The sequence below is a fragment of the Brienomyrus brachyistius genome, chromosome 21, assembly GCF_023856365.1.
Source record: "Brienomyrus brachyistius isolate T26 chromosome 21, BBRACH_0.4, whole genome shotgun sequence".
Taxonomy (NCBI): Eukaryota; Metazoa; Chordata; class Actinopteri; order Osteoglossiformes; family Mormyridae; genus Brienomyrus; species Brienomyrus brachyistius.
Window position 1 is genome coordinate 17,328,188 of NC_064553.1, and position 17,966 is coordinate 17,346,153.

General features: G+C 41.9%; 1 protein-coding gene across 1 annotated transcript; it reads right to left on the minus strand.

The window, feature by feature from the left end:
- Positions 1–732: 732 nt before the first annotated feature.
- scp2a (sterol carrier protein 2a) lies at positions 733–17,860 on the minus strand. The gene is made up of 16 exons (XM_048989838.1): positions 17,709–17,860; positions 16,825–16,882; positions 15,524–15,595; positions 14,596–14,727; positions 14,426–14,490; positions 13,915–14,041; positions 13,576–13,639; positions 13,337–13,423; positions 13,064–13,214; positions 12,729–12,876; positions 12,291–12,398; positions 9,756–9,909; positions 8,617–8,719; positions 8,215–8,344; positions 7,635–7,714; positions 733–1,429 (listed from the first exon to the last, which is right to left on the minus strand). The coding sequence occupies exons 1-16, from the start codon at positions 17,757–17,759 to the stop codon at positions 1,334–1,336; spliced, it is 1,626 nt and encodes a 541-aa protein (XP_048845795.1). The 5' UTR covers positions 17,760–17,860; the 3' UTR covers positions 733–1,333.
- Between the last annotated feature and the right edge of the window lie 106 nt (positions 17,861–17,966).

The following is a 17,966-nucleotide window of genomic DNA, read 5'->3' on the forward strand; positions in this document are numbered from 1 at the left end:
ATAATGCAGCACAACTAGATTTAAATGGAATGGCTGGGTCACCTATCAAATTAAACAATACTTTTAAATGGAAATACAGCTGACATTTGGTACATGATGAGAGGTCCAGCTGCTTGATCAGAGTTCTGCCGGAGCATTTGTTTTAAGCAGGAATTGAACAAGACAGTCAATGGTAGTTAGTGAACCAGACAGACGTCATCCTCCGTGAGATTGTCGGCGTCCGGCTGAGGGGCCCAGAAGAACGTGTGATATTCCTTAATCTCAGTCATCAGCTGTCATTGGCTTAGCTCACAGGGAGCACGCGTGTTTTCTTATCACCACTGCGCTGCTGGGATGATACTGACCCATTGTATTCACCATTCTCAACCCACAACGCAGTTCACCATGTCCTACAGCCACCGGGGTGAACGACATCATGACTCGAGGGACCAAGGCTCAGCTGTGACCCAGACACCTATGAGATTTAAATCAGCTTGCAAGGATACTACAGAGGAAAAGGCACTTGTGACGAGCTAAGATAATGAGGCTTTTCTCAGCAGGGCAGAAATACATTCATACACCCCACCCCACTCAGGACTGAAGCCCGCTCACTGCTGTATACTATACACACTTGGCAGAATTACAGAGGAAATGATGTACAGAGTTATTAACATCACAACACAATTCCAGAAAGTCAACTGGTCATGCATCTCCTTCAAACTCAAGTGGAATAAAAGTCATTTAAGGCACGAATTTGTTAATCCTTTTTTATTCTTTATTAAAATCTGAAGACGTTCAGTCGCGTGATTAATATTTTTCTCCCCCCAAAGTACATCCGACATGAACAGAGGACCAAGCAGTAGAAAATATTTCCCGTCTAAAGGACAGCAGCTTCTCTATAAGAAAATACACCAGAGGCACATTATGCGGTCCTACGAAAGGCAGTGTGAACACCCTCACAGGAGCAACGGTGTTCAGGACTGGGCCTTTGGTGGAAATGGTTGTTTGTGTGAGTGTGTGTTGGGGGGGGGGGGGGGGTTCAGTATAATTAAGATACCACCACGTGGCAGGTTACAAATTACTCAAATCACATGATCAAAACTTAGTAGTACAAGGATCAGATGCACTATGATGTGTGCAAACCTACACTGTTCTAGTTACTCAGAAAACTGGGGAGCGGGGTAATTCTGAAAAGATGCAATTACTGGCAAACATAACTCAGTTTCTATTTACCACCCTGCTCCCAAAACCAAAAGCAGATGGATGGCCACCTCCTCCATGTCCCCATCCACAGCCGTAGTGACAGCACACCTCCCCGGGGAGCTTGGAGGGGTGGCCCAGGGGACAGGATCTCTCACAGCTTGGCTTTCCCGGGCTGAAGCTGCAGATTCTGAAGCTTCATGGCCATGCCCATATTCCCGGTGATCTTCAGCTTCCCCTGGAAAAAGGCCTAGAGGGGAAAGGTACAGCACAAACAGGTAAACCCTCCCACCCTGAAGACCATCGTGGGCGTGATTCTCATGCACTACCAATCACTGATTCATCTAATCAGTGATTGACAGCTAATATTAAACACCCCCCCACCATGGCATTTAAAGACATACACTCACTGGACAGTTTACTGAACATGCTTGCTAATGCAAACTGTGAACAATACATACAGCTTGCAAAACAAGATCACGAGGTTCAGTTATTGTTTGGCTCAGCATTGTAATGGATAAGTTGCCTGATCAAAGCGATTTTTAACGCAATGTGATTGCTGGTGTCAGACATAAGATAAAATAAGAAAAAACTTTATTCATCCTGAGGGAAATTCTTTTGTCATTTACATGCTCAGTGCAACAAGAGGAAAAAGGTAAGGTAAAGAGTTTAAAGGGAACAGAAGTAATAGTAATGGACATGGTGGTTTCATTATCTCAAACAGCTGGGATTTTCACACAGTACAGTGTTTAGAGTTTAAAGAGAATGGTGAACGGCACTACTAGGGATAAATGCACCTGTTTAATGAGATCAGAGGAGAATGGACAGATTCATTTAAACTAACAGGAAATGCAAAAATAACAGCTTAGTACAACAGTGGTGTGGAGAATGGCTTCACTGAATGGACAGTTAGTCTACTCTTGAAAAGATACTAATGTCTAATCAAGTGGCCCGAGTATTAAACCTATGGCTGCCGCAATCAGTTGACACGGTCGATGATGTCATCACCAAAAATGCATTGACATTGTTTTAAATTGACATCTTTTATTTTAATGAAATTATCTTCATGATTTCTAAGACGCTTCAATTCATTATAACAAATGCTTTCCCTACGTAATTACAGCAGTAGTTCGAATTACCGCAAAACAAAAAGATGGTTTGTACATTGTGCAAAGTTTCGATGGCAAATCACAGTGGCACGAGCGCTACGTGCGAGCGCCTGAAAAGAAAACACATAAGTGCAATTCTGGATGATGGACTGCAAAACCACCGTAAGTGCTGTCTATTCATGCTTATTAAATTACCCTGAGTATAGAGAATATGGGGGCGGCATGGTGGTGCAGTGGTTAGCACTGTTGCCTCACACCTCTGGGACCCGGGTTCGAGTCTCCGCCTGGGTTACATGTGTGTGGAGTTTGCATGTTCTCCCCATGTCGTCGTGGGGTTTCCTCCGGGTACTCCGGTTTCCCCCCCCAGTCCAAAAACATGCTGAGGCTAATTTGAGTTGCTAAATTGCCCATAGATGTGCCTGTGTGTGTCAATAGTGTGTGAGTGAGCCCTGCGATGGGCTGGCCCCCCATCCTGGGTTGTTCCCTGCCTCGTGCCCTCGTGTGTGTATCTCAGACCGTGTGTGTGTAATAAAATTCGCAAATGTGTACAGGAATCTGTGAGAGTAATCAGATTTGTATGCGTAATGAGATTTACAAGTGTACCGAGATTTGTACGTATGGACAAATCTGTAAATGCGTACATAGGTAGGTATTAATGGCTAAAAAGTCTACGCATATTGCTTCAAGAGCTCCATATGCCAACAAGTCATTACTTACAACTCAGGCGGACTTGGCTATTGGCTGTCTTTTTACACATGATGTTTTTCTACACTTCTGCTGCGGCAGATCTGAAAATGTGGGTGGGCATTTGTTTCTGTGTGGAGGTTTTGAGGGCTTAGGGCTTAATGCTGTCCCACTTCCAAGTGTTTCAGGGCTTATGTATGCAAGGCTGCCCGAGTGTAAACCGGGCCCCATAGGAGAGCTACTGTCCTTGTAGCTGATAAACACACTCATTACACCCGTAAAATTACCTGCCTGCTACCTTAGAATTTCCAATGAATAAGCGTTTGAGAAAACACTTATGCTAAAACCTGGGCTTATTCCACATAGGTTGACTGTGCTAGTGTGTGTTCGTGTCCGGTGGGCTTGTTGGGACCAGTGTTATTATTGTAAACTAAGACTGAAACGGAAACAATTTAAGGCATAATTTGTGAATTGAAATAAAAATGAAAACTATATTTACCAAAAAAGGGTCAGACATTAACTTGCAAAAGGCACCGCCACATCACCAGCACCACCTAGATTAATGACAATATCTCCTCTTTTAAAAAATGTTGCGGCTGATGAGTTTTCCTTTTGTTCACTGCCACTTCAGTACTTAGTGCTTCCATGATTTACCAAAACAACTGCATGCGACGTGCTCCTAACTGAATTTGATAAGCATAATACAAACTTTTGGCATCAAAATATGCATCTTAATATGTTAGGCATACTACTAATCTGCTTATCGAATTTTGGGCAAAAATAATGTCAGTATAGTGCTGTAAAGTTGGTGTCCATTATTCTAAAGCCCTGCAGTAACTGCTGTTGTCAAAATAAAATTTACTTAAATTAAACGGTGAATTTGATTATCTGGAGAAAAATTTATAGTTTAAATTAAATCGACCAAACTGGTAAAATAGTCAATAGATTAATCCATAGAAAAACAGTCATTAGATGCAGCTCCAATTTCAGCCACTGCTGTGGTGTGAGGTAAGCACAGAAAAAGTCCATTTCAAGCAAACAGAACGGGCTCCAAACAAGCTCACAGAGGCAGCCTGATTAATAACGACATTTCAGCATTTGGCCCTCAACTGAGACCTGGCTGACCGCTCTCTACTGTCCCTGACATTTCTAAATTAGTATTTAGTAACAAAATACTGGTACCAAATACTAGATTTAATTAAATGATCGAGTAAAATCATTTCTGTGAGTAAGGGGAACTGACTGCTGCAAAGCATGTAATTCTGAGCCAAGAACCATTTCCCAGAGCTCCATAATACCTTTTAAAACAGTCTAATCATTGAAATATATGTAAACTTTTATGTAAAAAAAAAACTGCAAAACATTACAATAAACTTTAAATTACACTCATTTTGTCCACTGGCCTTTAAACTGCAGACTTTCTTGCTTGGGTCTGCAAACAGAACACTGATTTAATTAAGCAGCGCTCAATTGCGGGAAAAATCATAATCAGGATTATTTTGGTTAATATTGACATTACAACTGTGGATAAGACTTTGGAAATATCACGCATTTATTGAACTTTTAAAAACTTGTCTTTTTAACAGTGGATTTCCTTGAACAGATAAAACAAATAAAGAGGGTCTGGAAAGGGATGGGCTCTATAACACAAGTCAACACGGGAGCATCATAGCGAAACAAAATGCAGCACAATTATCATTTCATCTCCATTCATCCATTTTCCAAACCGCTTATCCTACTGGGTCGCGGGGGGTCCGGAGCCTATCCCGGAAGCAATGGGCATAAGGCAGGGAATAACCCAGGATGGGGGGCCAGCCCATCGCAGGGCACACTCACACACCATTCACTCACACATGCACACCTATGGGCAATTTAGCAACTCCAATCAGCCTCAGCATGTCTTTGGACTGTGGGGGGGGAAAACCGGAGTACCCGGAGGAAACCCCACGACGGCATGGGGAGAACATGCAAACTCCACACACGTGTAACCCAGGCGGAGACTCGAACCCGGGTCCCAGAGGTGTGAGGCAACAGTGCTAACCACTGCACCACCATGCCATCCCCTCATTTTATCTCGATTAATTCATCTTGATAATTCAATTAATTGCCCAGTTCTAGCTGTCAGAGATTCAATCCAGACACTGTGTGTGTGTGTGTGTGTGTGTCCTGAATGTAATGAATTCCCAAACTGCCATCATACTGGAATTAAACTCTTTTGATTACCTGGAACACAAATTAACACGAGACTGTTCTCCGGAGCACCATAGAATCCCAGCCTGCTCCAACGTTCTAACAAGGCAGCTGATGATTCAATTTCAGTCCCAAATAGCAGTAGGTGAGGTGAATAAGCAAGGATTTATGTGCAACAAGCCGTGCATCATACTTTTATAAACACACAAATGCAAAGCACCTTATGCCCAGCAAAGTGCGTTTAAAAACATATTATGCAAAGCTTTGGGTGAATCAGCCCCCTTATTTGGATTACGTCTGTAACTAAAGACAATATTTCCAGATTTAGAAGTCAAAAACATTTGTTAGTAGAACTACTTTCTTCTACTGGTAAACATTTTCATTTATTTTCTGTTCATTATTAAATTGTGTTCTACTTTTGGAATTATTTAATTAGAAAGATTATAATTGTGCATAGATTTACTATTGTGATTTGCCTGGCTGGCACTGCGTATGCAGTTAAATTAATGAAGACATTACATTTACAGTATTTGGCAGACGCCCTTAGCCAGAGTGACCCTTCTAACCAATGAGATTCAAGAATTTAACAGCGCTGTGGTCTAAAACAGAATGAACCACCCCCATTCCCCATAGACACATGCTAAGTGTACATTTACACACAAGCCTCATCCAGTACAGGCACAGGACTAGGGCCAGGTACCGAACTTTGGTACTTTTGTGGTACCGGCCAAAATACTCCGATCCTATCGAAGATCGGAAAATTAATCATCATTCAGTGCCAAATTTCCGATACCCAAATAATAAATCAGCATCTGTGAGCTAATAAGCATGCAGCATACTTGTGTAAAGATCTAGAGTTGCTGATGACTGTAGAAAGTAATGTTACACAAACACATCATAGAGGCTAAAAGAAAAATGTATGCCCAGACACAAACCTGTGAAGTGGCTCACGTGTGTGTCTTGTTGCTACTAAATATTATAACTAGAGTAGGTGGCCACACCATCATATATAACACAAAACATCTGGAGAGAGCGAGAATCAACGTGTATATGTATGCAGGTGTGTGTGAGTGAGATGGGAACTCGGGCCAATTGCAGTTCCAGGAAGGCATTACTGTGGAGGTGCTCACAGTGATTAGTAGCTGATTGCTTAACCACAAGCACCAGCACTAAGATGGAAGTAACGTGGAAATGCAGAAAAATATCCAGATGGAACTATTTTTGTATATCAATATGACTAAATATCTTTTTGCTCATGTCTCCATATATTGCCGGTTCAGGCGGTGAAATGTGCCAGTGCTTAATAGCAGAATAAGTCTATATCATTATTTATCGTGCGGAAAATGAAAGATCAATATGTCGGCCGGGTTTATAAATGAAATATTAACATGTCACATAGGTAAAATATAAACCAAAGGCTGTGTCTCTTTATGATTGCCAAAATTAACCCAGTAACTAACCAATAACTACCAAAATGACTAGCTCAAATAAAATATTTGTGCTGTAATATTCATTGTATTTTTGTTGTTGCTGAAACAAACTGGTTTTGAAAAATTTACTGTTCAGGAACCGCTATCAGAATCAAGGTATTGTTCTGGTACTGGTATCGAAAAATTCGGAATGATTCCCAGCCCTACACAGGACACAGGAGAAATGCAGAGAAAGACGGGAGCTCGTCATGACAAGCCTGGATGTGGCTGAAGGCTCTCCTTTGTTCAAATTCCCTGGCTCATTAGTTGATTCAGACCAAATTACAGAGCCATCATTAATGATGGGATGGGGGGGGGGCACTGAGAAAAACAATCTGCCCTTCTTACAGATAAAGCTTTAGCACTTAAAATAATAACATTTCTGGCTGAACCTTGAAAGAGAATATGGTGGATATTGTCTCGGGCTGCGTGTAGGGGGACATCCTGTTCTCACCATGAAGGTCACACACACACACGGGTACGGAAACCAAGATTCCAGTTGAAAAATTAAGCTTGGAATTGCATTTTCTGCTGCACAGCCAAATTGTGTGTAATGGCACTGATGCTGCGTAAATGGACTATTCAAATTAAAATCTAAAACACAAACATGCTTTTTTGACTGTTTCTTAAGCTATCTTGGGCAAATAGGTTACATTACATTGGCAATGTCATGGATAATTAGATTTCTGACCATTCAAAAATCTAACAGGCAAAAAGGTGTTAAATGAGGTCATGTGTGATGTTGGTGTACTGCAATTGACTCTAACAGAGCTTTTTTCAGAGGCTGCAGGGGAATAATGTTCCCCTGTACAGTCACTGCAGGTGACAACAGGTGTGGGCACCTGAAACTGGTTTGCCTGGTTTCTGGTCGAGCGTGTGTAACCGTTTTTTTAAGTAAACCACGGACCTAGATCTGCGCTTAGTTTTACTTAGGAATTTGATTCGAGGGCTGGAATCCAGCTCCCTCTGACATCTCATACGTTTCCCAGCTCTTCCGGCTTACCGTCTGCGGGTTCATTTTTCCCGTCATCAAGGAAAGCAGGTCAGTGTCGGACATGGCGATCGTGCAGTCGGCTGCCTTCACTGCATGACAAAAGAGGAGATGAGCACAAGATCACCCTCTGTGTACATTTAAAACAGAAGTGCAGCGATCATAAGACATGGTCAGGCTAACACGGTAGCCAATCAGAATCATATTACCAAACTACAAACAGGCCACCACAAGTTACGATCCGTTTTAACTTGCTTCTTGTTATCTGCAAGGGACAGGAACCAGGAGAGTAGGCAGACAGTTGACGAAAGGGTAGGACGACGGACTGAGGACTTTATCAGGGTCTGTTACACTCCCAAAACTAGGGGAGAGAAACCATTACAAAGGTCAGGCATTTTGGATTTGACAACGGTAGGGCAACCGGCAGGGAGATGAAACAGGACGTAAAGACTAAAGACGTGGTCTGGTCTATCGGGTCCGAAGTCACAGAGATGACTAGCTTTAGGTCGAGGGCCTCATCACATGACTTTGCTCCACCCTGGGACACCAAGGCCCTGCCTGCTCTGTCATAATGAGGCTCCCCCACACCCACCCATGTCGTTGTTGACGGAGCCCTTTCCGTTCTTCACATCAACCACCCACATGGCCTCCTTGCCACCAGGTCCGTCTTTCACCTTGAAGGCAAACACTCCCCCAATCTTCTTCACATACTGCTCCCCTTCCTGTAAAATGAGGTTGGGAGGGGGGAGATTAGACAGCAAATCCGGGACAAAGCACTGACTCCCAACACCTGGGTCCCCCATGCTGCATTATACCGATAACTGATTAAGTGACAGAGGAGTTCCCATTACTCACATTACAATAATCTGATCAAATTTCTCTGAAATAAACTATGATGAATTACATGTTAAATTGCCAATCTTGAAGTCTTAGAGAACTTCCATTCTTGCATATTTAAATGTGTCAGCTGTATGGAGCAGATGCCCATCGTTACCTTCTGCAACATCTTCTCTATCTCCTGGAACACAGCATACGCCTTGAAGTCCTCCAGGCCGCTGGCTGCGCTGGTCGGTACTGCCTGGAGCCGCTCCGACCTCCTTTAAAATAAACGTTTAATATTTTGGTTCAATCAGTGAAACACGTCATTACTTTGTAAAGACACTTGTGAACTTAAAAATCTGTCAATAGTAGTGTAATTAGTAGTGGAATATACTAAGAAACTTCCAACAATTTTCCCAGATTTCAGTTAACTGGACTGGCTGGATTTATAATCAGAATTAATCTGCATTTGAGAAAAGATGCTTGGTAATCTCTCTCAGAGACACCTCCATTTTTAGAGCCCATTTGAACAAAATGCTACAGAAACAGAACGTTAAAAAAAAAAAAAAGAGACGTGTAACCGGAACACAAAGATCTTGCAAATAACAGCGTCCTGATACGTAATACGTAACACAATCCGTATTCGGGGTCAAGTACAGTAGCACACACTGCCACTGATCAACATATCTCCGCATTCTCGCAAATACGCACTTTGGGTTTTATGGATATGCATTTAGAAAATTCTATCCTGGAACCTGCACGTCAGCGCCTAAATGCATAACCCTGAGTTTGCTGCAATGAAAATAAATCGTCGGAATGGACGGGGAAGGCCACGGAAAACAAAGTTTAGGGTGCAGCTCTTACATACATCATTATCTGCGATCAGAAGCCAACGACCTACAGGCACCAGCATAAATATTAACAGACTTAACCGAAGGAAAATGAACAAGGATTGACCGACTTAGCTCGTCGTGTACTCACCAAGAATGGAATTAACATTCAATCAGTATGAGATGAAGGAATTGACATTTCATACGGTTTCATCTGGATGTGTGTGTGTATGTATATATATATACATATATAATGTGTATAATGTTTATATATATATATAAACATTGCATCCAAAATCATGATACATTTCAGAAGGCTATTCCTCATATTTCGAGTATGGATGGAAACAGTTCGAAAGTAGGTATGCGTTTGATGGCATAACACCCGTAAAATGGGTCTTCTCATTAGAGGACAATAAGAACATGTTTATTCGAGATCGTTTTTCCAACATGCGATCCCTTTTACATGAACAACAGGCATTACCTTGTATGCTGTGGAAAGCCCATTCTGTACAGAGTTACGACCACCGCTCCTCCGAGGCCGATGTTGTGCTGCAAGGCCACCTTTGCTCCCTGAACCTGCCTCTTCGCAGCTTCCCCTCGGAGTTGCCAGCACAGCTCGGCGCACTGGGCCAGGCCTGGCGAGACGAACGCAGAGCGATCGAGTGAATGCGCAGACATGCGTATAGAATGGTCAATTAAAATAAACTTATTTCAAGTAAAAAAATAAAATAAAATCTCTTCCAAGCAATGCATCTTACTTAATGAAAACAAACTGTATGCTTTCACGTATGCATGGTAATCTGATGCCTAAATCCAGTATATGGCCAATTAGAGATCTTAGTTTAAACGTAACCTCTGGATAATTCAGGGTCCGTTGTAACGTTGACTTTAGTATCTATGTTGTCGTTTTATCGTTTACACAAAAATAAAATGTTACATTGTTCCGGATGTTAAACTGTACGCGAATATCACAAGCGAGTTCACAGCTCTGCAGTGTCGTCTGCAACTTTAAAAATAACTTACAAAAATGATCATATGTTGTCTGACATTAGATACATGACGAAGGGGACTGAAACACATCCAACAGCGAAAACAGAATTCTCAGTTCATAGACTACAGAGCTCATACAGCTGTCAGCTGATACAGTACAATTTACTGGGGCCTTCAGGCAGACAGGAAACAAATGCCTGACTTCTCATACGTCTGTGGTACACAGGTTAACTGTCTAATTTAGCCTTTCCTGTAACTCATGTTGTTCACTTTGTGCTATGAAACCCTGACAAAGGGTTGGGGTGTCAGGTATGACTTCCTCTACCTAATCCACAGAGACAGAGACAATCAGCACTATTATATAAATCTATGTAACTTCTGACCCCTAATTACTATACATTTTCTGAGGCACACCACCAGCCAGAACCAATCAGACCAAGCTAGATATTTTATTGCATTTCAATAATGGTCAACTACTGCTTAGTTATGCCAATGAGATAAGGGACGTGGAGACAAACGTTTTATCAGTGATAAGGGCCTGAATACACAGAGCCTGCCTCAGGATGCAAATAAACATACCAGAACACCCACCTGCCTGCAAATCCAAAGGACAGTCATAAATGGAATCATGTATCATTTTGCCTGTGGTAATTATGTTTCAACATTAATTTCTTGAATGGTAAATCTAGAAAGATGTGCTTAATCTGAGGAACTGGTGGAATTTCCCAACTCCTGTGTTTGGTGGTGTTTCCATGTGCCAGTACAAATAAAAAGAATGAAGACAAAATCCGTTTCACGTGATAGCAATATAGCTGTTAGTTCTATAATGCCATTTTAATGTTTAAGTTGTTTTTTGTAATGTGTACTCTTTAAAATCAATAATATAGGTACCTTTTGCAAGTTGGTCATTGACTTATCAAATAAATGAAGATATTAGCTGCTGGGAATTGCAAGGAAACTGTGTGGCTTAAAGTAGCTAATATCTGAAATGGACAAACGAGCTTAATAAAATTACAGCAACATCCATCCATCTTGCAATCATTTATTCCAACGAGGATTGGCGAGGGAGGGGGATGTAGCCTGTCCCAGGCAGTATAGGGCACAAGGCTCGGGGACACCCTGGATGAGATGTCAATCACAACACGCACAGTAAATGTACAGATATATAGATGCTAATTAGCCTAACTTCATTTTTTGAACTTTTTTTGGTTTCCCCTCATTTAAAACACCTGAATAAACTCCTTGTACTAATTACCACACAGCTCTTGAGCTGAATCATTTATGGTGGAACAGGGAAAGAACTAAGCTACACAGGGCTCCGGCCCCCCAGGACTGGAGCTGGGCACCCCTGCTCTACAAGCTGGACAGGTACATTACTTTCCATAATTGGAGACCCCATGACTCACCTGTCCCCAGAGAGCCTGCACTCCGTTTCAACAACCTCTCTTGCTGTGAGAAAATGAGGAGTCTACAGTATATGATCCACAATCTCTTTGCTTTGTGCTGCTGCCCCCTGCTGGTCCTAATGATCCACGTAGACACATGGCACACACTAGACATGCCTGCCAGTTTCTTATCACCACAATTTAGACTTAGGTTAAAGCCCTATGACAGACTGGGTGGGTCCATCCATACATCCACCTGCTCATCCTAATCAGAATCACAGGGGGCCTGGGGTCACTTATTTACTAATTGCCCACTAATTTGTTTTATATTTTCTAATATTTTGGAATATCTGTATTATGTTGAGCAGTACATTTGAATAGAAAGCAGTTGATTACACCAGTCAGTGCTTTTCCTATGTTCTCATTAACATTTATTGTTTTTTCTTTTTTATCTGTACATGCCGCCCCGTTACCACATAAAGTCTTGGATCAGTTCATTAGCCAGTAATAGTGTTTAAGGGCTTTTGTTTTGCAATAATAATAATTGACATAGTAATAATAATAAGAAGAAGAAGAGCAGCAGCCAAGAAGACAAATGTGAAGTTGTGCCTGAGTGAAAGTTGCCATGGGGTCATATTTACCTGTTGCACCCAGTGGGTGTCCCTTAGAAATGAGTCCTCCGCTCGGGTTGATAACCCATTTCCCCCCATAAGTGTTGTCTCCTCGGTCTATGAGCTCACCTGCTTTACCTGGGGATACCATTGAGTCCAGTTAACAAAAATCAGTAAATCAAAACAACATTCATCACCCAACACGGCATTTTAACTTTCAATTGCTTACAGATGATGTATTATATAGGCTGATACAGGTAAGATATTTTGCATGAGAACTGGCCTTCTCAAATACCAGATTCACATTAGATCATGGATTGAGTCTCAGTGATTCAGCTGTTAGACTGGGTTCTCCTACCACTTGCTCTTAAGGAATTCAAACATAACGGCAACCAGAAAGAAAACAAGCTGATGAGAAGCTGTTTCTGACAAAATGATGGCAGGAGGCCTGTACTGGGAGGGCCTCACCTTCAGAACACAGTCCCAGGGCCTCATACGTGATCAGCTCATTGGCTGAGAAGCAGTCGTGAAGTTCAATGACGTCCACGTCCACTGGCTTCAAGCCAGTCACTTCGAAGCACTTCTTGGCAGCCATCTTAGTCATGTCATAGCCAACCTGTAGGCAACAGTTTGCTGGTTTTCAGCTTACCCCGAGTAGCAGAAATCTATCATTTTAAAAGTATGTCTACCAACTCTACCAGTGCTTCTATTATGGAAGATCAACTAAGTTTCTAAACCACGATGGCAATGATTTTCCAGTCAAAAGGCTTCCATGGGCCAGACATCTAGCTAAGCTAGTTTACCATCTTAATGCAGCTGTTTTCTTGGAAGGTGCTGGCTAGGTCTGTCACCATCTCCTGGGCCAAGATCTCGACCGCCTTGTGCTGTAGGCCATGGCGGATGACAAAATCCTCGCTGGCTAACACAGCCGCCCCTGCACCGTCTGATGTTGGGCTGTATTGGGCAGCAGAATTGTCACATCAAACACACTCAGAGTTTGCAGTTACAGATTTTGCCATTTAGGAGTCCACATGGATGTTTTTATAGATTCAACCAGTAGGAAATGGCTCCTTTACCAGCACTGCAGCAAGGTAAGGTATTCATAGACCTTTCTTGACTTCAGCACCTGATTCAGAGTGTATTCCTCTTGAAACTGAGAGTACCTGCCGCACAAGCACAGAAAACAAATTTCGATGTTGATCTTCAGATGCTGTAGAAAGTTTGCTGAACTACAGGTAGCATGACAACAAGACCTGCGCAAGAAGATCTATCCAAGTGAAGAAATAAGAAATATTAGCACAAATGCTGAACATACGGGTTGTTGGTGGAATGTTTGTGGTTCTTCCATGCAATCTTGGCAAAGTGCTCAGGTTTGGTACCTGCAAAAAAAAAAAAGAAAAATCTTAAATCTGTTCGTTGACAGCACCAATGATTAAGCAAACCAACTACAACCAGGTTAAGACGCTCATGTTCTGTTTTCAAGGTCATAATGGGTATAGAAATGACACAGGCTCACCACCAAGGCAAATTCCTTGTATGGACAATAAAAATGATTATGATTCTGAATAAATAACCAAAAACATTCTCAGAAAATTACATCCACAACAGAGACAGAGAAGTGTGCTAGGAAAATGTTAGAGTGCATTCATTTCACCATATTTCTCCATGTGCTCTCTGCCTGCATTGCCGAACATTTGGGGAGCAGCTGGAGCCGCTGCCATCCCATAACGGTTCAGCATCACTTCCATGTGCTTGTCCATGGGATTAGTCCTGTCCATGTACTGCAAGGGACAGCCGAAGAAACACCATACAAAGGCCATCCCGTGATGCACAACAATGCCCAAACCCTACAAGGGAGGCCTTAAAGGCGAACGGCCGGTGTTCTGACGAGTTGAGCTACCTATCGAAACGTACTATCGAGCCTTTTTGCGCATGTGCAGTTCCACCGTTTGGGGGTTAGGGTTTTAGGTGGTTTAGTGGGGATACGATGAGGGTTAGGGTTATCGAATCGCACTACGGTAGCCAAACTCGACAAAGTAGCTCAACTCCACAGAACACCGGGACCAGCGGACCTCGTCCGTTAAAGACGATATTCCGTTATAAGCGAGTCCACTATAACAGGATTTTACTGTAGCATAAATCTGGCTGGATGTGCGAGTTAATACCTTTGAAGACAGAGAGCCCCTCTCCATCTTCTCAAACCCCAGGGCAAGCACACAGTTGGCTAGACCTAGGTAAATGGGGAACAGGTGGATTAACGCATGCAGGAATTTTGCTTTGTCTAGCGGAAAGGAGAATGTGAGAAGTTAGCTTCCCTGCCCTCACGCCACCATACCTCCCTGCACCAGCTGACGAGCCATGAAGAGGGCGGTGGAGCCCGTGGAGCAGTTGTTGTTGACATTGATGATGGGGATGCCTGACAGGCCCAGACTGTGGTAGATGGCCCTCTGCCCACAGGTCGAATCACCTGATGGTAAAAACCCAACTCCTGTTAACTGCCATAGAAAGATGTGGACCCAGCAAGACTGCTAAATCGTTCTTTCATGGCATTAGGAAGTGATCGACCCAAAAAGCACACAGAATGAATCCTGCAGCTTACAGAAAGAACAGGTCAGTCCAGTCAATGTTCAATAAGCCCAGTTTAAAATCACGAAAAACCAGCCAGGAAATTGTGTTTACTCTCCATGACCGGGAGCGATTTTCAACCTGTTGGCCCCCAGCTAATTCTGAGGAAGTATAATACACAAAAACATTACTGAGAATTGATTTATGAAATCCCCAGCTAAACTGACCCAAGTCATTTTCCATAGTTTACTCTATCTCCTAAAAACAAATTCTTACACATAAAACAACCATATGCTAACAAATTATGGGATAGGTGACTGAATTATGGCAGTTAGGGTGAATGAGAAAGTCTTGATCTACTGAATTAACTTATGATACAATAGAAAGAATTGTATTTCCCTCATTAGACAGACAAAATGCTCTATGAAGTCACTGGGATGATGTCATGTAGGTTAACCATGGGCTTCACCATGCTACAAACAAGCATAACTTTCATTGATCCCACAGACAAAGGGGACATATTAGCAGTTAGCAGCCTGCGAACAGATTGGCTTGATAGCTTAGCAAGTAGCTAAGCAGACAGTCTGGCATCATATTTTGCTGTTTTAGTCAATTCTGTTGCATCAGGTGTAGGTGCAGCGCTGTCATCTGCAGCATCATCAATAACAGTGACGGTCAGACATGTACTGGAAGCTCACCATACACATAGCCAACACAGGCCTGCTCTATAGCAGAGTACGGGATACCAGCATCTGCCAAAGCCTTCTGGCCTGGAACGAAGAAGAAAAAGGAGACCGTGAGCAGATTAACTTTGGCTGTTTATTTAATATCTATATTTAATATAGAGAAGGCTGGGCTATATTGCAAAATATTTTATCATATTTTTTTTTGTTCATCTCAAACGATATTAATACTTATCACAAAATAATTGAAGTCATTACATCTTTACTTTGATGCTTCATTTTTGCTTAAAATTCCCTTTTAAATTGCCCTTAAATAGATATAGAAGATGAAAAAGGTGAAAAAATTTGAATGGACTGCAAACTAAATTTTAATTTGAATAAATAAATCACACAAAAATGAACTTTTCGGTTGTTATCAACCTAATGGTAGAAAAGCCGATAGTACATTTTGTTGCTGGGCATTTGCTCTGACTGCCTCGCTGCTCGTTTCAGGGAGCAGATTTGACTAAGGCTGGGCAACATTCTCTAAACATGATATTACAATGATTTCAACAAGATTTTAATAATGTTGATTATTTTTCACAATATTTAAAAATTCATATGTAGAAAACAGTAAAATATTTTTCTGATTATGATCAAATTGTTTGACTGATAGTTATGGAGTACGTGAGAGGTATAATGATAAGATATGGGAACAACAGACTCCTACCTTGATGGAATTTGTGTAAAAATAGTACATTATGACTGTCAATTATTAAAAGAAAACAAGTGATAGGCTGTATCACTATACTCAAACTGATGACAATGCGAATCTTCATAATCATAGTACGAAATTTTATCGATATTTTGCCCAGCACTAAATTCATACTGGAGACGCTGGAATGACTATTGGTGTGTCTCCCACACCTGCACAGTGCATGATATATAATGGCAGTGACCCCAGATAAAGGCAGGGGACTCCCCAGATGAGGGGCCCATCCATCTCAGGGTCTCGCTCACACGGTATCATGCACCAGGCAATTCAGAGACATCAGTCCGGCTGGATCATGGGAGGAAAACAGAAAGGAAGGCGGAATCGCATGCAAACTCCACACACTTGGAGTCAAACTCATAACCCATGCGGTGTGCGAGCACCAAGGTACCTGCTGAACCACCACATCGCCCAAAATATCACAAAATAACTGCGGCATTATTACACACCAATGTTTTATGAATGTTCCGTGACACGCTGACTGAAATGCACTGGTTGATGTTGGATTGCATCAGCTACAAATTTCACATAATTCAATCTGGATGGTTGACCGGTTAATGTTTACCTGCTTCTTTGGCCATGTCTGGGTAGTCAAACTCATCTTTTACTCCTGGCTTTTCAAACTGAGAAGGCAAACAACACAAACTTTCTCTAAAAATGCGTAGCGGTTAATTGTTTACACCATCACAACAATAAACTTAAAAGAACCCTAATCAACAAATTATTAGCAACGTTGACCCATATTAGTGTAAATGGCTTAATTAATTTACTTAAGAATTACATCAGAGTTCACGGTTTTACATAATATTGCAATAATCCTGAAACCTTGAACTTTGTGTTACGATAAAGAACTTCAACTGTAAACTAAAACAGAACAAGGTTACGGTCATGGGTCCAATTAATGTGTCCAGATGAGTCTGAAATTAAGGACCATTAACCAGCATTGCAGAACATTTACGAAAAGCAAAGATGATTGTTCTCAGGTAAAATATTAAAAGGTGCATAGCTTTCACCAGTCGTGATTGCGTAAACTAGAAAAGAATACTCCTGATTTCCGTACACTACATTGAAACAGATTAATTTCACCTGGCGAAAATAACTGATATTTAAGTGATATTTCAAAAGCGTTCGTATCTCCTTCGGCAATCAGTATCAGATCGATTAAATCCCGAAATACTGTAGCATCGATGAAACATTAAAGCAAATACAGAGAGCTGAGAATAAATGTTCATTCACTGTGTAATATTTTATTTCGATCACACTTCCACGGCTAACATACAATGAGTTATAGTACAATATTTTATACGAAAACAATGTGTTGCCACACAGGCAAATTAACTTTAGTGAGATACGTTGGTAACATTACTAGCTGATCCTCTGATCTATCTAGCTAGTTAACTAGTTAGACTTCTGTTAGTTAAATGTGTCGACTAGGGCTGTCGGATGTACCTTCGTCATCCCTACGCCGATCACAAACACCCTGTTATTTGCGGGAGCCATAGCTGCGTGTTGCGGGACCGCGGAGCACCTCTGACCGAAGGTTCAGTGACAGCGGAGCCGGTCCCTGACACCCCGAGTGACACGTGATATCCCACAATGCACCGCGCCCCTTAAGAATAGCCCTTTAAAACACTGCCGCATACGTAAGCGACAAACAGCTATCAGTTTAGCAGTAAGGGAAATATCTCTGCGGTAACAAAAACATGA

What these genes read in the sequence shown, in the direction of transcription:
- scp2a (XM_048989838.1), bottom strand. Translation starts at nt 17,759, where the DNA reads ATGGCTCCCGCAAATAACAGGGTGTTTGTGATCGGCGTAGGGATGACG. An exon ending in AGACATGGCCAAAGAAGCAG is followed by an intron (nt 15,596 to 16,824) that starts GTAAACATTAAC and finishes TCTTCGTTCCAG; the next exon opens with GCCAGAAGGCTTTGGCAGAT. An exon ending in GGCTTTCCACAGCATACAAG is followed by an intron (nt 8,720 to 9,755) that starts GTAATGCCTGTT and finishes TTTATTTTAAAG; the next exon opens with GAGGTCGGAGCGGCTCCAGG.